Source organism: Bubalus bubalis, chromosome 2, assembly GCF_019923935.1.
Source record: "Bubalus bubalis isolate 160015118507 breed Murrah chromosome 2, NDDB_SH_1, whole genome shotgun sequence".
Lineage (NCBI taxonomy): Eukaryota > Metazoa > Chordata > Mammalia > Artiodactyla > Bovidae > Bubalus > Bubalus bubalis.
The window spans coordinates 42,533,802-42,559,254 of NC_059158.1; the positions used below are offsets into that span (position 1 = coordinate 42,533,802).

At 50.5% G+C, this 25,453-nt stretch overlaps 2 protein-coding genes across 5 annotated transcripts in view; both read right to left on the bottom strand.

Moving 5' to 3' along the window:
- Window positions 1-461: 461 nt before the first annotated feature.
- DEF6 (DEF6 guanine nucleotide exchange factor) lies at window positions 462-22,365 on the bottom strand. 3 transcript variants are annotated; one of them, XM_044931038.1, is made up of 13 exons: window positions 22,235-22,253; window positions 21,748-21,875; window positions 11,087-11,227; window positions 10,254-10,439; window positions 9,678-9,785; window positions 8,363-8,599; window positions 8,128-8,274; window positions 4,259-4,367; window positions 3,767-4,065; window positions 2,568-2,734; window positions 2,257-2,455; window positions 1,234-1,324; window positions 462-1,050 (listed from the first exon to the last, which is right to left on the bottom strand). In XM_044931038.1, the coding sequence occupies exons 2-13, from the start codon at window positions 21,841-21,843 to the stop codon at window positions 827-829; spliced, it is 2,004 nt and encodes a 667-aa protein (XP_044786973.1). In that variant the 5' UTR covers window positions 21,844-21,875; window positions 22,235-22,253; the 3' UTR covers window positions 462-826. The 3 variants fall into 3 exon arrangements, with proteins under 3 accessions (XP_044786973.1, XP_044786980.1, XP_006050428.1); XM_044931045.2 differs by lacking the exons at window positions 21,748-21,875; window positions 22,235-22,253 and adding an exon at window positions 17,026-17,419; XM_006050366.3 differs by lacking the exon at window positions 9,678-9,785 and having other exon boundaries at window positions 21,748-22,365.
- Window positions 22,366-23,585: 1,220 nt separating this feature from the next.
- ZNF76 (zinc finger protein 76) overlaps window positions 23,586-25,453 on the bottom strand; it is a 29,674-nt gene continuing 27,806 nt past the window's right edge. For both annotated transcript variants that reach the window (XM_006050364.4, XM_025271240.3), the window contains exon 14: window positions 23,586-24,448. In XM_006050364.4, the coding sequence (XP_006050426.1) occupies window positions 24,344-24,448 (105 nt within the window). In that variant the 3' untranslated portion in view covers window positions 23,586-24,343. The remainder of the gene's footprint in view (window positions 24,449-25,453) is intronic.

Here is a 25,453-nt window from a genome sequence, read left to right on the forward strand (position 1 = left end):
AGTAAGGTAGGTAATCAGGCAGTATGGGAAGGAAGCAAGTCTGAAAGGTTTTAGGCAAGTTACCTGACCTCTCTGAGCCTCAATTTCCCCATACGTAAAAAAGAGAATAATAATATCCATCTCTCAGGGTTGCCGTGACAAATAAGCTGAGAAATTTTCAGACACAGAATATATGTTCAATAAACACTTTGGGGCAATATCAATAGTGGTGCTTTCTCACGTGCCAAACACTTAATCCTCAGAACAACCCTATGAGGGAAGCCCTATTATTTTCCCCATTTTATCACCATGGGAACTGAAGCACAGGGAAGTGAAGAAACTTGACCAAAGTCGCCCAGTTGGTAAGTGGCAGAGTGGACTTTGCTAGCCACTGCATTATACCATATTCTTCCTGGGATCTATAACTGGACTTAAGAAGAGAGAGAATGGTAGGAGAGATAGACAACAAACCTGCTGCATAATTTATTCCAACAGCAGTTTTTATTCGGAAGTGTGCCTCCAAACTTGGTGGCAGTCTGGGGACAGGTGGTCCCTGGCTTGCTTGTTGACTCTCTTTCCCAGACCAGGGCATAAGGGCCCTTGGAGTTAAGGCACAGGGTCAAGTTCTCAAGGATCAACATCCCTGAGAGCCTCCGTGGTCCGAGGACTGGGGCTGGTACAAAAAAAAAAAAACCAGATTCCAATCCAGGCTGTTTCATGGTCCGAGGGTCTGGGCCCTGGGCACCAAGGCTGCAGCTTCTTCTTCTGCAGAGGCTGGTGTCACCCACAGGCCAGCTGTGGCCAGGTCCTGGTAGGCATGAGATTGGGGGCAAGAGGCTGGCAGAGGTTAGTTTTCCGGTGCCAGGTCCAGTTTATCTTCCTGAGAGGCAGAAGCTGAGCTGGAAGCGTCTTCCCCACCATTGAGGGACTTCTGCTGGTCACTGCTGCTGGGTGAGGGGGTCTTGTTGTCGCGGGATCCCCAGCGAGTCAGGCGCTTTAAGGAGGAGTCGCGGCGGGCAAGTAGAGGGGCCTGAAAGCCTGTGAAGGAGCTGCTGGTGGTGGGACGTTTGTCTGGCAAAGAAAAGGCAGGTATGAGGAAGCAGCAAGGTGCGCGCAAAGCAGAGAAGTTGAGGGGCTTCACTTCAGCCCTCACGGGAGAGAGCCCTGCTGGCTCTGCAGATGTGGGGGTCTCCCCTCCTCCCTCCCTTGTCCCTCTCCATTCCATGGAAAGCTCCAGGGTCTAACCCTTCTCACCTCCAGGTTTAATTGGATGCATGAGCCGGTTCATCTGGACATTCCAGTGTTTCACATTGGTACTAGCCTGGCGCAACTTCTGCTGAGCAGCCTGTGGGGACAGGACCAGTGGAGAGTGGTCAGAGCCACCATCCAAGACAGCAAGTCTCAACCTTTTCAGGTTCACAGGCCCCTTAGGATCCAAAAAAGGTTATTGATCATCTTCCCAGAAAAACTCATGTATGTTCACAAAGAGCTATGTGTATGAACAAAGTTGGCATCCAATTTCAGGGGACTCAAAGACCTTCAAATAGTCAAAAATAATCATAAGTATAGTTTCCACTTATCAAGCAGCTGAAATGTACTAATATCTTACTTAACTTCCAGAGAAGAAGCTAAAAAACAAATTCAAAAGAGATTAAGTGACTTGCCCAGGGACAAACATGGAGCTCTGAACCACTGTGTCACACCACCTGTCCAGGACCTGATGCAGAAACCTCTGCTCCAGTGTTTAGCCATTAGCAGCAGCTGTGGGGTGGGGAATCATAGAGGAATTTTCTCTTTTTATGATACTTATTTCTGTGTTTGAATTTTTTTACAATGCCCATGTATGCCAAAAAAGCAAAATAAAATAATGAATACTAATAAAACATCAAAAATTTGTCCTTTTAAAAAAATCTTCTATGGAGATTTGGGCTCCAAAGAGTGGAACCAAAGTGCAGGGTGGGAAAAGTAGGGGCTGGAAGAGTAGGAGGAAAAAATTTTTCCCAGATGAGTAACAATGATAAAAAGAGCAGTTAATGTTTCTTTAATGCTTACTGAATATTAAGTATCACGTGCTATCTTGTTTAACCTTTATAGCAATGCAATTACCAGTCCCTTTTCCCAGATGAGGGACCTGGAGCTCAGAGAGGTTAGGCCATTTGTCAGAGGCCACACAGTCAGGCGATGGTACAGCCTGAGGGACAGAGCACCAGGGAAGGTTCCAGAGCCTGTGCCATGGCTCACCCTGCCGCCTGCAATCTGTTCCATCCCAGGCCTCACCTCCACATCCTCGTCGGCCCTCTGCCGGTTCTGCCGCACCTCTTCCAGCTGCTGCTGGGCCTGCTGCAGGGAGCGGCTCTGCAGGGCCATCTCCTGCTGCAGCTCCTGCTTCTCCTGATGCGCCCGCTCGATGTAGCGCTCCTGTTCCTCCTTCAGCTCCAACAGCTGCTTCAGCTTCTCCTCCTCCTCCTCTAGCAGTCTGCGGGGTGTCCACTGTGTCACCTCCGAGGCCAAGGCACCTCACAGGTGCTTGACAGGTGGGAGGGTGGGGGCATCAGGGAGGGGAAGCAGAAGGGGCCGCCTGGTCCTACCTGGTCTGGGCGAGGCGCACGGCTTCCTCGTCCTGCCGAGCTTTCACCTCCAGCTGCAGGGCCTCCTGGAGCCTCTCCTGCATCTCCTCCAGCTCCTTGATGCGCTGCCGTTGCCGGGCAGCCTCCTCCTTCTTCAGCTCCATCTCAGCCTGCATGGAGGCCCGGGCCTGCATGGGGGACAGGGAGCCAGGTCAGCGGGGGCCCGGCGGAGGAAGGCTGCCGGTATGCTGCCCTTTCCCCAGGGCTTTGTGAGGCCAGCCCAGCTAGTTATCTCTGGATGAGGGTCTGGGGAGTTCCTTCATGTCAGGTTTTCCTGATCTGATCCCCTTCTGAAAACCTGACTAGGTCAGATAAGGATCAGTGAACCACATGGGGAAAAGGGGCTCAAGTCATCCCCTTTTTAGCACCAGCCTTAATAGTTATTATTATACATTGTAATATAATGTTTTATAATTATAATTAGGCTAGTGCTAGCAAGGGAATGACTATAATTATAATTGTTAGAGCAATTATAACTCGAAAGTATTTCCTTAGTTGATCCTCCTTTCCACACCTCTATAAACCAAGTTCTATTGGCATCAACATGTCACAGGTAACTGAGGCGCAGAAAAGCCAAGTAACTTACCTGAGATCACAGGGTTCCTAAGAGGCAGAGCTGGTATGGAACCCACAGTGTCTCGACTCCAGATCTAGATCTCTTAAATCTAATTGCCTCTACACCTCTAGTCCGTCTGCAGGTTCATCCTGTCTTCCTCCCATCCTACCTTCTCCAGACTGGCCTCATTATAAATTCAGATCAAGTCAGGTCCCACATAGTCCAGCCTCGGTCCAAATTCATCCCCAGACACAAGGTCTTTAGCAGCTCCTCTGTCAAGGTCCCGCCCCCCAGCCAGTCAAGGTCTCCCAGCCTGGCTTCACTTTACACCTATAACTCTACTCCATCCTTCCCAATTCGAAGGCTCGGGCCCCGCCCCACACCGTCTCTCCTCTCAAGCCACCTTCTGCCTGGTCCCTTACCCCATAGGCCCTGTCTCCATCCCATACCTGTCTCTGTTCCCCGCCAAAATCCCTCAAGACAAGCCCCACCTCCACGCTCATTCCTCAGTGCGTGGCTCCGCCCCCAGCCCGGCCCCCAGCGATCAGCACCTGGCGGGGCCCTCACCCCTCGGCCCACATCCTCCGCCCGGGTGCAGCCACACCTGCTCCGCCTCGCGCAGCTGGACCTCGAGCGCCTGCTGGAGCTCCCGGTGCTGGCTGCGGCGCCGCTCCTCCTCCTCCTGCATCAGGCGCTCCGCCTGCCGCTGCGCCTCCTGCAGCAGCTCCAGCTCCTGAAGCTTCCTCTCCTTCTCCTCCTGCAGCTGCTGCAGCCGCAGCATCTCCTCCTCCTTGGCAGCCCGGCGCCTCTCTCGCTGCTCCCGCTGCTCGCGCCGCTTCTGCTTCAGGTCCTTGTGCAGCGACGTCTTCCCCTCGGCCTGCAGCCGGATCGCCGTCTGGATGGCTGCGGAGGGAGCGGGAGGGGCTAGCCGGGGACAGGGGGGGCCTCCAGGGGGCCCACCGCCAGAAAGGAAGGGGCCCTTGGAGTGGCTCCTATCCAGCCTCCGGCCTCCTGCTGGGCAAAGGGCTCTCACTCCCTTTTCACCGATAAGGCGACTGGGGCCCAGCCGGGTCCAGGCCACCCCGCGAGCACTCACCAGCTGTCCACTCCTGGCGCTGGCGCGTGTCGGAGGCGCTCATCTCATAGGTGCGGGAGGCAGTCTTCACACAGAACATGCAGCGCTTCCCCTCTCGGTCGGGCAGCACCTGGGAGAAGGCCCAGACAGGCTGGCTTCACTGGGGTCAAGGGCCACACCCGCCCCAGGGGGGCTCCAGCTCCAGCCCCTACCCCTTTGGCTGACCATCATCTCCTCCTGGCACCCCTTCCACCCACTCTGCCAGGAGCCTGCGTGGCCTGGTTTGGAGGTTAGTGTCCCCACAACTCTTATAGCCTTTGCTCTTTGAAGATGGGACAGCTCTCCTATTACTATCTCTCTGTGGGGCCTACACACAGTGACCACTGAGTGTTTATCTAGATCAGGGCTCAACATCTCTCATGACAGGGTCCTCATTAATGAGACCATTCATTTCCACAGAAGCCCACCTGCTGAGAAAGTTCTCCATTCATTCATTCCACAGATATTCTGTAGTGTCTACAGGCTGCTCATTGCTCATATGGGATACTACTAAGATGTGCCTAACAGACCAAATCCCTGCCTTGCCTAAGCTTACATTCTAGTGGAAAATAATAGCTACCCACTGAGCTTCATGTGTTCTAGAGTCTGTACCAGGCATAGATTATTAGCTCCACCTTACACAGAAAGAAACTGAGGCTCTAAGAGGTCCAGGAACCTGCCTGATTCACACTGCATGTTAATGGTGGAGGTGGATTTCTGCCTAGATCTGTGCTCTTTGCACAATGATAGCTGTTTCCTTACATGACAAAGATGGACACAGCCTAGAATGGCTATAATAATGTTTTTCATGTAAAAAAAACTAGTGCTAGTGAGAAATTGGAGCTTTCATTTACTACTGGTGAGAATGTAAGATGGTGCAGCCACCATGGAAAAGAGTTTGGCTGCTCCTCAAAAATTAAACATAGAATTACTGTGTGATTCAGCAATTCTACTCCTAGGTATGTGCCTTGAGAAAAGAAAATATATATCCACCCAGAAACTTGTACATGGATATTCATAACAGCATTATGCATAATAGCAAAATGATGGAAACCACCCAATATCCACCAATGAATGAATAGATAAACAAAATATGGTCCATCCATGCAGTGAAATATTATTCAGCCATTAAAAGGAATGAAGTCCTGATTCATGCCAAAACATGCTTGAAAATGTTATACTAAGTGAAAGAAGCCAGGTACAAAAGAACAAATGGTGTATGATTCCACTTAAATGAGGCTCCTAGAATAGGCAAATTCCTAGAGATGGAAAGCAGAATAGAGGTTACCAGGGACTGGAGGGAGGGGAGAATGAGTTATTGTTTAATGGATACAGAGCTGCTATTGAGGATGATAAAAATAAAAAGCTTTGGAAATAGATAATTGGGATGGTTACATGTGAATGCACTTAATACTACTGAATTGTAACACTTAAAATGGTTAAAATAGCAAATTTCATGTTATATATATATTTTACTATAGTTTTTAAAATTGTTGCTTTAAGCCTCTAAAATAATGGACAGAGTCAAAGGAGGAAAAGGGATAGGAAAGGAGAAAGAATAGGGAAATATAGAGTGGCCAAAGTGAAAGCGTTAGTCACTCTGCCATGTCTGCCTCTTTGCAACCCATGGACTGTCGCCAACAGGGTCTTCTGTCCATGGGATTCTCTGGGAAAGAATATTGGAGTGGGTTGCCATTTCCTTCTCCAGGGGATCTTCCCAACCTAGGGATCAAACTTGGGTCTCCTGCATTGCAGGCAGCTTCTTTACCATCTGAGCCACCAGGGAAGTCCTTATCTGGTCTGTTGCCAAAGGGAATGGAATTTGGGTGAAGGAAAAAGACCTTTAAAGAGAACTTTTAGAAAATTTTGCTGGATAGAGTGAGTCATAAGTTATCGCCTCTGAAATCTTTAGCAAAGTCCACATCATTCACCAATGACTTTAGTATTGGATTTGATTTGCAGTTTTGTTTTTTAAAAAAAGTGCTGACATAAGCAATCTAAAACAACAACAACAAATGAACAGACATAATGAAACCTAAACAGAGTTACAGTTTCAGAGAAAAAAAACAGATTTGTTTGCCAGAGGGTAAGGGGTGTAGAAAGAGGGAAGAAAAAATTGAGGGAGATTAAGTGGTGTAAACTTCCAGTTGCAAAATGTGAGTCATGGGTATAAAATGAATAGTGTGGGGAATATAGTCAACAATTATGATTACATAGTTATCTTTGTATGGTGACCTACCACAAGTAGAACTATCATGGACATCAGTTTGAAATACATAGAAATATTGAATCATTATGCTGTGTAACAGGAATTAACATAGTGTTGCAGGTCAATTATACTTCAAAAACAAACAAAAATATCCATATAAGGAGAGATCAGATTTGTGGTTACCGAGAGGTGGGAAGGGGAGTTGTTGAGGGGATAGGGGAAGAGGAATTAGATGAAGGCAGTCAAAAGGTACAAACTTCCAGATATAAAATAAGAAAGTTTACTAGGGATGTAACATGCAACATGAAAAATATAATTAACACTGCATAGATTATATTAAAATATGAAGCTTCCCTGGTGGCTCAATGGTAAAGAATCTGCCTGCTAATGCAGGAGACTCAGGTTCTGTCCCTGGGTTGGGAAGATCCCCTGGAGAAGGAAGTGGCAACCCACTCCAGTATTCTTGCCTGGGAAATCCCATGGACAGAGGAGCGTGGTGGGCTACAGTCCATGGGGCCACAAAAGAGTCAGACGAAACTTAGCAACTGCATGTATGCTAAGTCGCTTCAGTCCTGTCCCACTCTGTGCGACGCTATGGACTGTAGCCTGCCAGTCTCTTCTGTCCATGGGGATTCTCAAGGCAAGAATACTGGAGTGGGTTGCCATGCCCTCCTCCAGAGGATCTTCCCAACCCAGAGATTGAACCTGCATCTCCCGTGGCTCCTGCATTGGGGGGTGAATTCTTAATGGATAAGTCACCAGGGAAGCTTAAACAACAATAAATGTTATATATAAAAGTTGTTGAGAGAGTAAATCCTAAGATTACTCATCACAGAAAAAAAATTTGTTTTCTATTTAATTTTGTACCTATATGAGGTGACAGATGTTCACTAAACTTATTGTGCTAATCAGTTTATGATATGTATAAGTCAAATCACTATGCTGTACACCTTAAATGTACACAGTGCTCTATGTCAATAATATCTCAATGAAACTGGAAGTAAAAAATATAGTGTGTTACTTTTCTAAAAGAAAAAAAAAGTGCTGACATGGCTGAGAATGGCCCTGAGGCATTCAGGTATACAGTTGACCCTTGAACAGCTCAGGGTTTAGGGGTACCAAACCTCTGCCGGGTCGAAAATCCACTTATAACTTTAAAGTCAGCCTGGTGGCTCAGACTGTAAAGAATCTGCCTGCAATGCAAGAGACCTGGGGTTGGGAAGATTCCCTGGAGAAGGGAATGGTTACCCACTCCAGTATTCTTGCCTGGAGAATTCCAGGGACAGAGGAGCCTGATGGGCTACAGTCCACAGGGTCTCAAAGAGTCAGACAGAACTGAGTGACTTTCACTTTCAGTATCCCAGTTATATCATTTGCAGATTCAACCAACTGTGGATGGTGCAGTACTGTATGTATTTATTGAAAAAAAAATCCACGTATAAGTAGACCCACCAAGTTCCAACCCATGTTGTTCAGGGGTTAGTTGTATTTGGGTTGCACTCACCTAAGCAGGAATCTTAGGTGGGGAAGTCACTGGGCTTCCCACCTTGCCCTCCTCCTGACCCCTTGCCCTCAGGCTACACCAGAGCCCTTCTGGGCCTTGCTCCAGTAGGCGTTCCACCCCTTCACCTGCCGCCCTCACCTCCACACAGCACTGCGCATCCAGCGGGATCATACCCCTCTTCTCCTTGCAGTCTTCACTCCCGAAATAGCAGAGGCAGCTGGGCTGCAGCTGGAACCAGCGTTCTGCCCAGTTCCTCCGCAGGTGCCCTCGCTTCCACAGGTAGCCCTGCCAGAGCCAGAGCGAAGTCAGATGCATCCTCGGCCCCGCCCCCACCCTCCTCGGAGTCCGCCCCTGGTCCCCAGCCAGGCCTGACCTGCTTCAGGACGTCTTGGATGAGCTCCTGGTAGACCTCGTGGATGGCCATGCTGAGCGTGTCCCGCCCCACGCCTCGCAGACAGCGGCCTGAGTTGAAGAGCTCCAGGAACTGCCAGACGCTGAGCCCCCCACTGCTCTGGGCTGCCTGGGCCTCCTGAGCCAGCAGCTCCTCCAGCTCCCCCAAGCCCACCTCCAAGCTCATGCTGCTGAGCACCTTCTTCAGTAGGTATTCCACCTGGAGGGAAGGAGGGAAGGCTTGGTGGCCGCAGTAGGTGGTGTTTCTGGTGTCGACACCAGGGGTCGCTACCATCAGGCTCCCAGAGCTAGGGCAGAAGTGACCATGGACAGGAGATGGCAGGTTGTGGGGGTGGATGCGTGTCAGAGGACTAAATGACTAAATGCAGGTGGACTCCTGAGTAGAGATTTGGGAGGGGATCCTGGGGCCCCAGCTTCAATTCAGATATCCCCTCCCCAAGCTCCAGTCCTTCCTGCCTTGAATTAAGGGCACTGTGAGGTGGGAGCTGAGGACTGGGGGCCAGGCAGAGACAGCGAGTCATAGAAAACGTCAGCGGGGGACAAGGGCCCTCTCGTTCAATCTCCTCACTCTGCAGATGACAAAACTGACGTTCAAGGGAGGGGGAAGTGACTTGTTTTGAATCGCACAGCAAGTTGGTAGCAGCCAGAGCTCAATTCAGATCAACACCCCATGAGTCTTTATTCCACGCCCCCAGCCCCAGCCCTGGGGATCCTTCCCTTGTCAGAGGGCAAGGGGATGGGTGGGAGCGAGCAGGGCAGGGACAGGAAACCTGTTGCAGAGGAACAGGAAGTGGTGGTTGGGGTACATCCTGCTGCAGTTTGTTCACACTGCGTGTTGATCACAAAAGTGAGCAGATTTCTGGCCTCAGAGAGGCCACCTCGCCTTGCTGGCAGGGGTCTGACAAAGGTACCCCGCCAGGTGTCTGTGTCTGTGAAGACAGACACATGTCCTTCTGCTGTCCCAGCAGCTTCTTGGAAAACTCTCTGCAGGACTTTCACTCTGGGGACTACTGGGTCTTGCTGGGAGTGGGGTGGGGGCACCCCCACTCTTCCCACAGACAGAAGTGAGGGCACGAACCTGAGTGCAGTTAGACAGGCCAAGACCTCTCGTAAATACAGCAGACCGCCTCCCCCACCATTGTGCCCTACTTGAAAGATCTAGATTCGCCCTGGGATCTTTACCACCACCAGAGGGCAGAAAGGGTCAGGAGAAGGCTGAGTGGACAGGGGAGTGGGGGAGTGGAGGGAGGAGGCAGGCTGGCTGCCGAAGGGGTCACCTGCCCTGGCTTCACCCATGAACTGAGAAGGTTGAAGCTGGGTTCTAGGCTGATGTTCCCAGGATGCCCTCTCTCTGGGGTCTGAGCTGAGTCCGTCCTGGCTCCCCCCTGTATTGTAGGAGACAGGAAGAGAAAATCTGGAACCAGGGCCAGACTTGGTCGCCCGCTTGGGAGTGACTGGAGAGATGTCCCTGGAAGGTCTCTATTCCCCTAAAATAGCACCCTTCTCAGTTTGCCACAGTGCCTGAAATCCTGCCATTTGCTTTTAAATGTTTTCGTTTCAAAACGCTCAGTAATGTATCAGGCATTCACACCTCTGTGTAAACAGTTTGCAGAATCATTTTCCTACTGTGAGAGTGAACAGAGCCTTGAAGGAAGTATAGTTTTGAACCTCCTGGGAGAAGGCATCATTGCTCTGACATGGGCAGTTCTAAGTGTCTGGAGATGAGTGGGTGTGACAGGTAGCCAGTGGAAAGATAAAAAAGACAGAGGATGTGGGGAAGTCGAGAGACAATTTGGCCTCCTTCATGGTTTTGTTGAGGCCTGTCCCTAAGTGATAAAGTCCCTGGGGCTCACCTCATCAGGAACCATGATCAGAGGGTACTTGTCCTCAGACAGGAAGTTGAAGAGGCACCAGAGTCGGAAGGCATCCTGATTGGAGAGCATGCTGTTCCCGTTGCTATCCACCTGGTAGTTCTTCTTCGCCGTCAGGGTCCAGCACAGCTCGTCAAAGTGCTCCTTAACAAAAGCCCCCTCTTCCACCTGCCCCCAGGCCTGCAAGTCAGCTGCGAAGGCTGCCTTGGCCCAGCTCCACCACCCAACTAGGCTCCAGCTGGCTTCTCAGGGTCATCTGTTTCCCTGCTCCCCACCCTGCCACGCTGGGACTCTCACCTGAGTAATCCCTGAGCTGATGATCAGGGAGCTGTCTGGCCAACCAGCCTGACCCCCAAACCCCCAGCCCTGCCACATGCATCACTTCCCCACATCCACATCCACCCAAGTTCCCGATCCATAGAGGAGCTCAGTCCTTTAGGCCAGGGAGAAAGAAGGGGAAGCCCAGGAGGAAATGAACAGTCAAGAAGAACTTGAGAAGACAGTGACAGCTAGGAGGAGTGGAGGGGACAGACTTAGCGGAGAGCTGGAAAGCGCTTGTAAAATGACAGCTGAAAGCTAGGCAGGGAGGGGTGAAGATTGTGGGGAAGGTGGAGGCGAGGATAGCGAGGAGGGAGCTGGAGTGAGTTTTAAGGGGGGCAAAGAAGGGGCAAGTGACGGGGATGTGAAGGGTGGAGATGGGGCCATGGGTGGACAGAGGGGACAGAGATGGGGTTCATGGAGGGAGGAGTTGGGGTGGCAAGGAATTAGGGTGCTGGCCAGGGTGGGAAGTGGAGAGAGGTGAAAGGGGCCCTCACCTTGTCCAGGATGTACTTGTTGAGGTAGGGCATGTAACCCTGGCTGGACACGGGACCATCGTCATCGTCTCGGAAGTGCTCCTCCAGGGCCACGGGGTCATGAGGGATGTGCAAGACGGTGTACAGGTTGTGAGACAGCACCTGAGACAGAGCGGGGCTTGCCTTCCTGAGCCCCGGCTGAGCTGGGCCACAGGGCTGCTCCCCTTCCCCTGTCATCCTCACCCCCATCCGGCTAAGCCTTCTACATGCATTATTTAGCTCAATCATAACTAAAACTTCTCTCTCCCTCTCTCTCTCTTTATATATATATACACACACACACACATACGCATATATACACATATACACATACAATAAATAAAAAGTCCGTCTAGTCAAGGCTATGGTTTTTCCAGTAGTCACATATGGATGTGAGAGTTGGACTATAAAGAAAGCTGAGCACCGAAGAGTTGATGCCTTTGACCTGCAGTGCTGGAGAAGACTCTTGAGAGTCCCTTGGACTGCAAGGAGATCCAACTAGTCCATCCTAAAGGAAATCAGTCCTGAATATTCATTGGAAGGACTGATGCTGAAGCTGAAACTCCAATACTTTGGCCACCTGATGTGAAGAACTGACTCATTGGAAAAGACCCAGATGCTGGGAAAGATTGAAGGCGGGTGGAGAAGGGGACAACAGAGGATGAGATGGTTGGATGGCATCACTGACTCAATGGACATGAGTTTGAGTAAACTCCAGGAGTTGGTGATGGACAGGGAAGCCTGGTGTGCTGCAGTCCATGGGGTTGCAAAGAGTCAGACACATAAGTGACTGAACTGAACTGAACACTTACAATGGAATGTAATTCAGTCATGAAAAACTGAATGAAATCTTGCCATTTGCAACAACATGGATGGACCTTGAGGGCATTATGCCAAGTGAAATAATCTGACAGAGAAAGACAAATACAGTATGATCTCATTTATATGTGGAATTTTATAAAAAGAGAAAAGTAGGGATCCACAGATACAGAGACCAGATTGGTGGTTGCAAGAGGTATCAGTGGTGAGTGAAATGGGTGAAGGTGCTCAAAAGGTACAAACTTCCAGTTTTTAAATACGTCATGGGAACATAATATATGACATGGTAACCATAATGAGTAATACCGTATGCCATCTGAAAGTAGCTAAGAGAGTAGGTCTTAAAAATTTTCATTGCAAGAAAAACAATTTTTTTAAACCATGCATGGCAATGAATGTTAACTAGGCTTCTCGTGATCATTTCACAATATATGCAAATAAAGAATCATTACACTGTACACCTGAAATTAAAATGTCAATTATACCTCAATAAAAACCAAAAAAGTAAAAACACATGCACTTGCTATGCAACAACAACTGTGCTCAGTACTTTGCATATATTTCCCTTAACGCCCAGAACAACTGTTAACATCCTCATTTGACAGATGAAAAAGATCCCTAGACTCTGAGATGTTAAGTAATTCACCCAAAGGCACAGAGCTGGCAGGGCTCGGATTCAAGCCCAGGTAGCCATGCTCTTTGGCACTCATTAGGCAGGCATGTCCTCTTTCTGCAGACGGGGACACAGAGGTTCAAGGGACTCAGTTACTTGCATAAGGACTCAGTGAACAGAAGCCTAAGATTCCAGTTCAGCTCAGCAGATCCCAAGGTTCAGGGGCAGAAACCTAACATCTACCGTCAGAGACTCGGGGTCAGGCTGAATTGTGCCTGGAGTCCAGTGAGCCTGCTCCAGGAAAGGCGTGTTCAGTTCCAGCAACTGCCCTTCTAAAGATGGAAGGGAGCTGGAGAGGGTGCCAAGAAGGGGCACAAGAAATGGTCCATGGGGTGTGGATGACAAGGCTAAAAGGGAAGACGACGGGGGAAACGGGTAGGTTGACAAACGCATCACATTAGCACAAAGAGGTTGAAGCTTGAACAAGGAGATCAGGAAAAAAATAAAACTGTCTTGGTGTAATTCTGTGATAGCACTTATCACAGAAAGTGTGAATGAGGGGAAACTGTCACCTATTCTGTGCCAGCCACTGTATGAGGTGCTTTCTATACCCCAGGTCTAATCTCAGCGACCGTGATATCCAGACATTAGTGTCCCTGTCTTCCAGATGAAGATACTCAGGCTTGGAGAAGTTAAGAATAAGTGGCAGAGGGACTTCCCTGGGGGTCCAGTGGCTAAGTCTAAGCCTCCACAGTTCCGGCACAGGGGGCCTGGGTTCGATCCCTGGTCAGGGAACTAGATCCCATATGCCACAACTAAGATCCAAGATCTCCCCAACCCCATGCCGCAACTGGGACTTGGCATGGCCAAATAAACAAATATTTTAAAAAAGTAAGTGGCAGAGCTGAGGTTGGAAACAGGTGTTCCTGACTCTGAAGGCAGCTTCCCTATTAAAATATTGACCTCACCTTCATCCCCCAATTATATAGTAAACTCTGGAGACAACACCATGTCTTCGTCTGCACACCCAAGGTAGTCAATAAATGCTGTATTCAAGGGCTGCTTCACCACCAGCAGTTCAGCTTGGAGGCAGCTCCTCGGAGGCAGGAGCTGGCAACGCCTCCCAGCTGGTGTGCCTACTGTCTTGATTTCCTTATTCTCTTTTGTGAGAGGAGAGGGACAAGGGTTTGAGACTTCTCCCCAATATTTTCCTGAGCCTCAGGTTCAACTCAGCAAAGTGGGAAGTTGGGGGGCCCAGTGAGGGGGTCAGTATTTCTCTTTTCCCTCACTTTCCCCGCCTGGGCAGTTATCTGTGGCCCCCACCCCAACCCTCATTCCCATCATCTTCAAATTATCTCATGTGCCGTCTATAGTTTTGCTTTTCTCTTATTCTAAAGGACATCTGGAGTTTCTTTCTGATGAACTCCACCTTCTTTTCTTATTTTGGTAACATAGCCTTGATTTTCCTTTGAGAAATACCTCTCCTCCATTTTCAGTATCTGTAGTATTAGCCGTTTGCACCCCTACCCTATTTGGCTGCAGGGATGGGCACTTTTGAGTCACGGTGTTTGGTCTGAGAACACACATGACCAATTCTAGACCACTGAGAAGCAGTCCTGGGATTTTTGCTTCCTCTAGTGGAGAAGAGGTATATTCTTTCCATGGGTAAACCTGGAAAGAGTTAAGGTGCTGGAAGACAGATGCAGCTAACATCTTTGTCCACCCTGAATATTCATTGGGAGGACTGACGCTGAAGCTGAAGCTCCAAAACTTTGGACATCTGATACGTAGAACCGACTCATTGGAAAACACCCTGATGCTGATAAAGATTGAAGGCATGAAGAGAAGGGGGTGGCAGAGGATGAGGTGGTTGGATGGCATCACTGACTCAATGGACATGAGTTTGAGCAAACTCCAGGAGATGGTGAAGGACAGGTAAGCCTGGCGTGCTGCAGTCCATGGGGTCACTAAGAATCGGACACCACTGAGCAACTGGACGACAACAACAAGGACAGAGAATACATCAAGTTATCAGGTCAAGGAATAAAGAGAGTCGTCATCTGAGGACCTAGATCCATCCAAGCCTGAAGCCAATACTATGCTTGGAGTTTCATTTATGTGAGCCAAGATATAACATCTCCCTTAAGCTATTTTGAGTTTGGTTTCTACCACCTGTAATCAGAGAAGACATGATTAACACATCTATGGTCATAGGATACTAATCCACACTCCAAGAGGTGCCACTGCTAAATGCTTGCTCTTAAAATCCAGAGTGACCAACACAAGAGAAATACCCACTTCTGAAGACACAGGTGTTATTCTAAGTTTCACACACTTCTACCTGCTGTCTCCTGGCCTCTTTTCAAATTAACCATGTCCTTATGTTTCTTCGAGTTTCCCAGAGCACCTCTTTGAGGAAGCTTCCTGCATAGCCCAGCCAAATGCTACACTCCAGTGAAGGGGGAACATGGAAGGCCAGGGACCTTCACTTTCTAGTTGTGAGGCCTTGAAGAAACTTCTTCACTCCCTAAGCCTCAGTTTCATTGTCAGTAAAATGGGATAATACCCACCACGCAGAGGACCCGTGAGGGCAAAGTAAGATGATATATAGAGAGAGTGCCAGAGCAAATATAAGTTCCCTCCTTGTTTAGTAAGTGTGATTTTTTTTTTAACCTAGCAAATTAACAAAGATGCAAAAGACTGATCCTATCAAGTATTGAAGAGATTGTGGAGAAATGGGGATTCAAATGCCTTACTGCCAAGGTGTGAATCGGTAGTCTTTCTAGAGCGCAAGACTCTATCAGATGTAAAATTGGGCATGACCCCAGCATTTTTAATCATCCAACCTACAGATGCTCAAGGGAACAGAGCTAACTGTACAAGAATGCCCACTGAAACGCTGTTTAGAATACAAGGCATTGGGAAATGCCTGGCAGTTCAGTGACTGGGGCTCTGAGCTTCCAGTGAGTGGGGCGCAGGTTTGATTCCTCATCAAAGAACTAAGATCTTACATGCCCTGGCACAATCTGCCACCCCCCCCCCAAAAAAAAGAGAATAGATAAAGCATTGGAGACAGCCTGAGTCTCCTTCAAGAGGGGACAGGTATACCACATCATGGACCTGTGTGTGGTTGAAAAATTTTACTTCTGCTACATGTGTGCTTTCGGGCAAGTGATTTTTAACTTCCCCAAGGTTTTAGTCTCCCCTTTGAGGAAAATAAGGGGGCCTGCTCCACGGGCTGTTTTAGAACAAAGCGTAGCACCTCGCACACAGTGCAATAAAAGGTATTGCTTAATAAAGGTAGTGAGCTATTTTTATTATTATGTTTGTGTGAACAGACATGGAAAGATATGTATACTATACTGGCAGGTGGAAAAAAGTATGCTCTAGAATGAAATATCTCTAAAATAATATGTGTGCAAATATTAGGTTGAACCATTTTAAACTGCTATTTGAGTAGGCCAAAACAATCAAATGTCAGCAATTTCATATGGTTCAATCTAATGTGTTTATTTGTACATAGAAAAAATCTAGAAGACTCAGCAACTGTTAACAACTATCACCCTACCACCCTCCCCAGGGAAGGGAGGGACTTTCACCTTCTTTAACACTATTTTTGTCTTTGAATTTTTTTTTAACAAGTAAAATATATTTTACTTTTATAACAAATTTCAACTTCTTTAAAAAGCATAATTTTCTGTGCCGGGAGCATATATTGTTTTTATGACAAAAAATTTAAACTCTAGTGATAGAAAACAAAGGGTGCCATTAACCACTGTTATTAATATACCCTGCTATTAAGTTGCTTTGTAATAATGTTCTTTTGCTGTTTCTTGTTTGTGTGAGCATTTCTGGCTGTTCTACATTCCTTGAGGGCAGCAAGGACTCTCATCTTAACCTTGACTCCAGAGCTCAGCAGCGTGTCCCCTACACGCTCAAGGTTTTTGATAAAACTCCCCTTAAGTCTAACGAAAGTGCTGCAGTGGTTTTCCAAGGTTCTCAGGGTGAAATCTTGGAGTCCTTCCAGAGATTTCACTCTATACCTTCTCTGACCTCATCCCTCTTGCTCCCTTCTGTCCAGCCACTCTGACCCCTTAGACGTTCCCCAGACATGCCAGGCATGCCCTTGTGTCAGGGCCCTGGCACTTTCTATTCCTTCAGCCTGAAACATTCTTCGTCCCGGCCACCGCACGGCTCACACCCTCTCCAACTTCTCAGGGGGTGGGGGTGGGGGGCTTCTCTGACCACCTTATTTAAATCTGTAATCCCATCCCTCTACTCCCCACACTCCCTATCCTCACTTCTGCTTTATTTTTCCTCCATGTCATGTATCATGAGTTCTGACTTATTGTGTTTATTCATCTGCGTTCTCTGACTAGAATGGTCAACCCAAGGGTGCGGGTTTTTTTGTCTGTTTTATTTTATTCACTGCTGTACCGCTGGGTCTGGCAAAATGGATACTCAATAAATATCTATTGAATGAACTTACGTGCTTCAAGAGAAGAAATGGGAGAAACACAAAAGTCAGATGGATGTGGATTGAATCTCTCTACACTAACCTCGCTGGGCTTTACTTTTCACACCTCTAAAAATGGAGTTCAAGGAGACTTTGCAGACCTCCTCTCCCCGCCAGGACAGGAGCTGCCACCCAGCAGCACACAGCTGTCTGAACCGTTCCTCTCCTGGGTTCGCTGGCCCACGCTGTCCTCTAAGACCTCTGTCACTTGTACCTTATGCCAGTGGAATTTGAGGAGCCCCAGGCAGAGGCTCTGACCCCTGTGAGCTATCAGGACAAAGAGGAATCAAAGGCTCCAGACACTGAGGGTTCAGGGCCTCTCCCTGGAGAAATCAGCTGACCTCAGATTGCCAGGCTTCCTGTGCCTGGGCGCGGAGGGGCGGGGAGGGGAGGGAAGGGGCTGGGGGCGGGCAGAGGGCGTGACCAGAGGAGGGTCCTGCAGGAAAGGAACCGGCGGCGGGAGCGTGCGCAGCAGTCACCTGCCGATTTCAATCACTCCTTAGCCCCGGAGGCGGGGACGCTCCTTATCCTGCTTTTACAGAGGAGGAAACCAATGCTCAGAGACCTGAAGTGTCTTCTTTAGAGTCCAAGTCTGACCCTAAAGCCCTACACTAGATCTTCAAGCTACGTGGGCTCAGATTAAGCATCAGAATCACCTGGGGAGCTGGTTGAAACTGAAATCTGCCAGGGCCCGCCCAGACCTACTGACTCAGAGTTTCCAGGGGTGGGGTCCAGGTGTCTGCAGTTTTCACAAGTTGGCATTCGGGCTTCCCCAGGGAGGGCTCTGTCTCCCCCACCCACCCAGGCAGCTCCTGACCTCTGGGTTGGCAGCCATTGACCTTTGAGAGGCATCATTTATTCACTGTTTCCTCTGTAGGCGTGTGGGGGAGTGGTTCTCCCCTGGGGGCATGTGGTGTGTGTTTGTGTGTGTGTGGGGGGGTGGTTCTCCCCTGGGGGCGTGTGTGTGTGTTGTGTGCAGCTCAGTCATGTCTGACTCTTTGTGACCCCATGGACTGTAGCCCACCAGGCTTCTCTGTCTATAGGATTTTCCAGGCAAGAATACTAGAGTGGGTTGCCATTTCCTTCAATCCCAACTCAGGGATCGAACTTGCGTCTCTTGAGTCTCCTGCATTGGCAGGCGGGTTCTTTACCACTGGCGCTACTTGGAAAGTTCCCTAAAAACTCAAGTGCAGCGATACAGTGGGTGCCAGGCCCATGATCCTGTAGTTCTTAGACTTCAGGAGTAGATGAAGATACAGAGCATTTGGGCATCCTTGAAAGTACCAATCACTAACTGCAAAGAGAATGACTAATTTCTCTCTTTTACATGGCCTGTAGTCTTTAAATGTATCCAGGTGCTAAGTGATTCTTTTAAAATTTATAGATTCTTTTTAAGAGTCACTGAATATATTTTCCTCAACCAGTGGGTACTAAAGCAAAACTACTATCATGAGGGAGGAGCACCAGGAATTTTAAAAGGGGAGAATCTCTGGATTGGCTGGTTGCCTGTTGAGAGCAAGAAAGGGCTGGAGGAATTGGGTGTAGGCATCACAGGAAAGATGGAGGCTCAGAGAAGGAAGCAGAGAGGAGAGGCTGTGTCAGGATCAGTTTCACCTACTTGATAAACTTTGTTAAAATTTACTTTCCTAGGCTAGCTGGAGAGCTTGGTGATCCCCAGTTCAGCCCTTGGGCTTTATAGCTCAGAGCTGGGCAGTGACTTGCCAAAGGTCACCCTGCTGGGGAGCAATATAGGTATTGGCCTGTATGGCTCTGAGTCAAGGGCTCTGTATCACTGAATCATCCTTCCCTCCTTCACACTCTAGACTGAGAAGATGACAGCAGGCAGATGTCAGGGCAAAGCTGAGGACCTGTCATCAGATTCCTGAACTGGAGTTGTTATTAACTTCCCTTCACCTAGAGGAGGGCTTCCCTGGTGGGCTCAGCAGTAGAGAATCTTGCCTGCGATGCAGGAGACCTGGGTTTGATCCCTGGGTCAGGAAGGTCCCCTGGAGAAGGCAATGGCAACCCACCCCAGTAATATTGCCTGGAGAATCCCGTGGACAGAGGAGCCTGGCAGGCTGCAGTTCATAGGGTTGCACCGAGTTGGACACGTCTAAAGCAGCAGCAGCACCTAGGGGAAGCCTGTTGTCCCTCTCCAGAGGAGGCAGAGCCCGAAACTCAGAGGCTCTCGGTGGGCACGACTCCCTCCCTGGGTCCCAGGACTGCCCTGAGTGCCAACTAGAGGCTCAGGATTCTGGGACCCCAGAGAGTCAAGCAGGAAAGGCCCCAGTTCACCCTCCCTGCCTTGCCTCTGCTCCTGCTGGTCAAGGGGAAGTGGTAGGCCTCCTAGGATCCTCATCGACACACACTGCTCTAACCATACACCCAGTCTCAGGCCCCTCAGAGAAGACAATCCTGACTCCTTGGGGGTACTTCTCAGAGGATTTGCTGTTCTTCCTCCTCCTTCTGGCCCCCTCTGGGCTCTGCCTAGGATGGCCGGTGGCAGCCTTTCTGCCAACATGTTGGAGAGAAGTGGGTGACTGTCCCAGCTTGCTCTGGGCTGGTGCAGGTCCCCCGGCCTCTTCCCAAGAGAGGGCGCCAAGGCCAGGGACAGTTTTGGTGAGGACAGGCTGACCCCAAGGTCTTTTCCCTTCTCACCCAGTCTTTCCGGGGAGGGAGTGTGCCCTGCTGGTCTCTATCTCTCATCTGCTTCTTCCTCTGCCTTCTGACCACTTCTCTATTGCTCTTTTGCCTTTCCGGCATCCCCACCCCCAGCACTATCACTACTTCCTCCCATCCCAGGCTCTAGTATCACAGGCTGGTGGGAGAACTGCCTTCCTCATCTTTCTCTCCTATGACATGGGCCCTGCAGTTTCTGGTCCACCTGCCGCTGGGCCTGAGACTCCCCCTGCTACTCGAGTTCCCAGAATAGACACGTTTTCTGTTGATGGATTGAAATCTACCACTAATCCTGTATGACCGCAGAAGCTGCTGGCAGTGGGCTCATTGTGAGCTGTGATGTAGTACAAAGACAGTGGATGGATGCTTCGATTATGCATCCTCCCCTTGCAATCTCCCTTGTAAATACTCAACGGGTGCGGGTTGGGGAACAGGCATCTGCCCAGTTAGAGGCCAAGACAGAAGCTCCAACTAAGAGGCTTACTGCCTGGTGGGCTCAGGAAATCTAAATGCAGTACCTTCCATTTATGAGGGAAATAGAGAGCCTGGAGGTGTCACAGGGGCCACAGCTAATGGAGTGGTGGAAAACAGAGACAACGAACTATGGAGGTTGGGATTGTTCCTGGAAGATATTAAAGGGGCGACATGGGAAGTGGATATAGGACATGGAGTTTCTGCAAGGATGGGTTTTGGATGACCTGCTTTTCCTCTGTCTGCCCTGCAGAGCTCACTAGACTACATAAGAATAAGAGGATTTAAGTAGAATGTGAGGAAGAACCTGCCTCTTGGGAGATTCTCTCAGATGATCAAAGGTGGTCATGGACTCTCCTTCCTGGGAGAGCCAAGAATCATTTACTAGATGCTCACAAGTCTGGCTAAGGGGTCGATTATGGGATAGGACCAGGTTGGGATATCCAAGTTCATCATGTCCAAGTTCAGCAAAGTAGAGGGAGGGGAAACAATGCCTATCCTGTCCCATTTGTCTCTCGGGTTTCCAGGCACCTGCTCAGTCATTTAGAATGGAGGTTTCCTTCAGACTATACTCCTCCTTTGTGGGGGGAGGGGAGGGCGACAGGAGAGAGACAGGAGTCTGTGGCCTAGCCTCATGCCAGGCGCATACCTGGTGCTCAATGTTTGTACAGTGAATGAATGAACCCCGAAGGCAGATCCCAGGGGGCTGAGGCCTCCCTCATCCTGTCCCCCTGTGCCCCCGGCTCCAGTGACCTAGGGCCTTGCTTCTTGCCCGTTAGTGAGCGTGAAGGCAGCACTAATCCAGGAGTGCAGGACAGAAACTTTTTGGTCTCCCAGGAATTATCTAGGACCAAGCAATGAACTTCAGGGCCATCACTGATGGGGCTCTTCCTGGACTCAGATTCTACCCCTTCCCTGCTAGAGGTCTCAAGGCCTAAGGTAAGTTTCCCAACCTAGTGGGCGTGAGGGGGTTTGTGAACAGCAGTATGATGGGGTCTTCAGTCCTTGCCTCTTCCCAGTTCTGTCCCACCTAGGCGGCAGGGTGCAGAGTACATGCTCTCCTGCCAAGGATGACTGAGCCTTGGGGCCGCGAGAGGCTCTTGAACCCTCTCTCTCAGCTCCGGGAGGAAGTGACTGACAAGTACTAGCTAACTGTCTCTCTTCAAAGCCAGGAGGAAGCACCAGGAAGGAGTAAGGTGCATGCCCAAGCTTGACTCTGGGGAGACGTGTGCTCATCACATGGAATCTGGGATGTAGCTTGGCTCATGGCCCTCAGAAACCTCAGAACCCAATGATGCCGCCTCTGCTCTCCTGAGAGTTTGGGTCTGGGCCCTGCACACACCTCACTGGGGCCTCTGGATGGTGGGCAGCAGCATCCACCAGGCCATGTCACCCCAGTTACCCAGCACCGGCCCCTCACCCTCCCGGGGCCCCTGGCTAGCTGGGGTGCCCCTGGAGGAGCCCAGGGTTCACGCCTAGCTCCCAGGAAGCAGGGGCTGCTGAGGCGCATCTGCCGGCCTCCCCTGTGCCCCGGGTGCCCCTCACCTTGAGCTGGGACTTGGAGACCTTGCCGCTCTTCTCCACGTCCAGTGCGGTGAACGCGTACCAGATGGACTTAAGCAGCTCCTTGCGCAGGGCCATGGCTGAGGCGCCCGCCCGGCCCAGGGGCGGCTCTGACACCAAGATCCGGTTTCAGGAAATGCAAACGGCAGCAGAGACCGCAGCAGGGCTGCGGCGCGGACCAAGAGCTCCACCTGCCTGCTCTCGCGGGCTCCCGCGCTGGCAGGACCCAGCCTGTTGCTCAGTGGCCCCACTCCCTGTTTGGGACTGGGGACCAAGCCCTGGGGAGCTATGGCCCCAGCTCTGTTCAACCTGGTTCCCTGGGCGTGAGGCCCTTTGGGAGCCTCCTGGGCCCCCAGAGGCAGCTTGCTGAAGGAATAGTGAGCCCGTCCTGACTTTGGAGTCAGACAGCAAGGGGCAGGTCCTGTACCAATCCCACACTTACCAGGTGGTGTACCAATCCCACACTTACCAGGTGGGAGGCTTTGGATGAACAAGTAACCTCTTCAAGCAGCTTCTCATTGGTAAAGCAGGAGAAATGCTCACCTCATAGATTGTAAAGAGGTCTGAGGATGGGTGTAAAGCTGGGTTAGGCTCTGGGTAAAGCATTTAAGGCCATCTAACACTACTGTGGTGGCGGGGCCCCTCCCACCACCACCAATATGAACTTGGAGGAGGAACTGGGCCAGAGCACCTCTCTAGGTCCGGAGGACTTGGCACGTGATTGGCTGCTTCCTTATCCCCTGGCCTTGGCTCTAACAAGGCACCCAGAGGACTGCCCCCTCTGGGGCCCAGTGGCTCTGACCCAGAGACTCTGAAGCTCATGGGGTGAGCCCCGTGGTGGGGCCCAGCTTCCAGGGCGCTGGGAGCAGGAGGGTGGGGACCCAACACCCTCCACTCAGTGCTTCTGTTTCTTTAGACTCAGTACGTGTGAGGGCTGGCGCATACTCCTGCCACTAACAGTCGCCTTGGATATTGAAGGTAACTGAAGCACCCCTACTTAGGGGCATGCCCCAGCACCTGTCCTTCCAAGGAGCAAGTGCAAAAGAGAGTTTGCTAGGCATCCTAGAAGAGGATGCCTGTGTTGGGGGAGAGGGGGCACATCTGTGACAGTGGACAAGAGAGGAAAAGAGACACCTCCACCTACGATGTCTGCAATGCTCCCAAGCAGGAGGGGTCAAAGCCACGAGTTCTCCCCACCACCTCCCTTTCCTGCATTCCGCCCTTCCCGCCAGGGCTGGTCTGGTCCTACCACATACTTTTCAGGAGACTCCAACTGTGTCTTCGACTTCCACAGCATAGTCCCAGACACCTAGGTGGGTACCCCCAGAGCTGGGTATCGAAGCTGGCACTTCAGCACCAGGGCAGCAGAGCCATCAGAGATTCTGGTGCCTTGGCAAGGGGACCCCCAGTCCCTGGGGCTTTGCTCACTTGGAGCAGTGGACTGTGCTGTGTGTAGAGAAGCGGTTGGGTCTGGAGGGGCTGTGATGATGTATCACAAGGCAAGGTAGAAGAAAACAGAGTTCCTCCAGTCTAGTCATCTTGAGGCTTGAGATCCAACCAGAGCCTGGAAGCAGTGGTCACACTGGCCTTGTTTGGCTGCCCGGAGCCCATCTGCTCAGCTGCGGGCAGGAAGCCACCGGCAACTCCTTGGGGCTTCTCACACTGGGGCTTCCTTACCCAGGACTCCTGGCAGGGCAGGCCCTCCAGTCCGACACTAAGGCTGAGTGAGGTCTGTGCCTGGGATACAGGACCAAGAGCCTGATTTGACCAGCCCTGGCACCAGGGCCCAAAGCTGAAAGGAGGGAGGAAAGACCCAGGTGGAAACTTGGAACTTTTATTAAATACTCATTCACCCATTTGCCACCACCATCCAGAGCAGGAAAAAAAATTATCAAAATGGAATTAAAAAAAATAAAACAAATTACACCCAATCTCCAGTATGTACAGGGTTGTTCCCCGCCTCTCTGCCACAGCTGTGGAGAGGCTGGGGAGCAGCTGGGGTGGGCGTGGGGCTGGGCACCTTTCTCCAGCCACAGGCCCCTGAGCGGCTCTGACTGTGGCGGCAGGAAGTCCCTGCTGCCAAGGGGCCAGACACCTCGACTGGCCTCTGCAGAGGTGTTTATTGCTGGGAGGGGCAGGGCTGGGCCCGCTCTGCCCCTACTGGGCGAAGAGCTGTCTGACTGCTCCCAGAGTGGGCAATGACCAGTTGGGAGTAGAGGACCAGTCCCAGAGCAGCCCCAATCGCCACCTGAGAAGGGGGATGGACCGAGGCCAGGACAGGTGTTTTCCAGAGAGAGAGGGTGCTCAGCTGATTCTGGGCGGAGGACACCCCAGTGCAGCCTGCTGATCAAGCTTGTCCTCCTTAGCTCCTGAGGATGACGCACTCCCCCGACTCCAGCTGCCTGGCCCTCCTTGGGGGCAGGGCTCCTGTGCCCTTCAGGCCATTTTCCTGCTGCCTTCTTGCCCCAGAGACCTTTGTGGCCACCTGCACGTCAGCCACAGCCTGGGCCCTTGGAGGCAAGGATGCCTGTGCAGCCCTGCACATCCTCCAACGTGGTGTGGGACGCAGCCCTCGGGCTCAGCAGCCGCTCTCCGATTCTGCAGTCTCCAGGGTCGCCGCCCCCCGCTGCATGGCAGCAGTGGCCACGCTGATGGCCTCCTCTAAGGTCTGCTGTGCCTCCAGCTGTGGAGAAGGAAGGAGAGAGTGAGACCCTCCCTCCCAGGTCCCAGTGGTAGGGTATGTGGTCTACTTTTTTGAATGTCCTCCGCCCACCCAGTGTCACACACACCTGAGCACTCAGTGGGGACCCAGGAAACAGGAAGTTCACTGATAGAACCCTATTAGGCTAGGCATGGTGAGGAGCCATGGAATGGTTCAGGGTCAGACTGAGCAGCTTGCTCATGGAAGGGGAATGGCAGGCTGGAATAATCATCCGACCTAACAGAAGCAGAAGATATTAAGAAGAAGTGGCAAGAATACACAGAAGAACTGTACGAAAAAGATCTTCACGACCCAGATAATCACGATGGTGTGATCACTCACCTAGAGCCAGATATCCTGGAATGTGAAGTCAAATGGGCCTTAGAAAGCATCACTACGAACAAAGCTAGGGGAGGTGATGGAATTCCAGTTGAGCTATTTCAAATCCTGAAAGATGATGCTGTGAAAGTGCTGCACTCAATATGCCAGCAAATTTGGAACACTCAGCAGTGGCCACAGGACTGGAAAATGTCAGTTTTCATCCCAATTCCAAAGAAAGGCAATGCCAAAGAATGCTCAAACTACCGCACAATTGCACTCATCTCACACGCTAGTAAAATAATGCTCAAAATTCTCCAAGCCAGGCTCCAGCAATACGTGAACCATGAACTTCCAGATGTTCAAGCTGGATTTAGAAAAGGCAGAGGAACCAGAAACCAAATTGCCAACATCCGCTGGATCATTGAAAAAGCAAGAGAATTCCAGAAAAACATCTACCTCTGCTTTATTGACTATCCCAAAGCCTTTGACTGTGTGGATCACAATAAACTGTGGAAAATTCTGAAAGAGATGGGAATACCAGACCACCTGATCTGCCTCTTGAGAAATTTGTATGCAGGTCAGGAAGCAACAGTTAGAACTGGACATGGAACAACACACTGGTTCCAAATAGGAAAAGGAGTATGTCAAGGCTGTATATTGTCACTC

Excerpts from the sequence above, each read along its gene's own strand:
- DEF6 (XM_044931038.1), bottom strand. The coding sequence starts at position 21,843 with ATGGCCCTGCGCAAGGAGCTGCTTAAGTCCATCTGGTACGCGTTCACC. Across the intron at positions 10,440-11,086 it reads ACAAGTACATCCTGGACAAG|GTGGAAGAGGGGGCTTTTGT; the intron begins GTGAGGGCCCCT and ends GCCTGGGGGCAG. Across the intron at positions 2,735-3,766 it reads AGCTGCGCGAGGCGGAGCAG|GCCCGGGCCTCCATGCAGGC; the intron begins GTGTGGCTGCAC and ends TCCCCCATGCAG.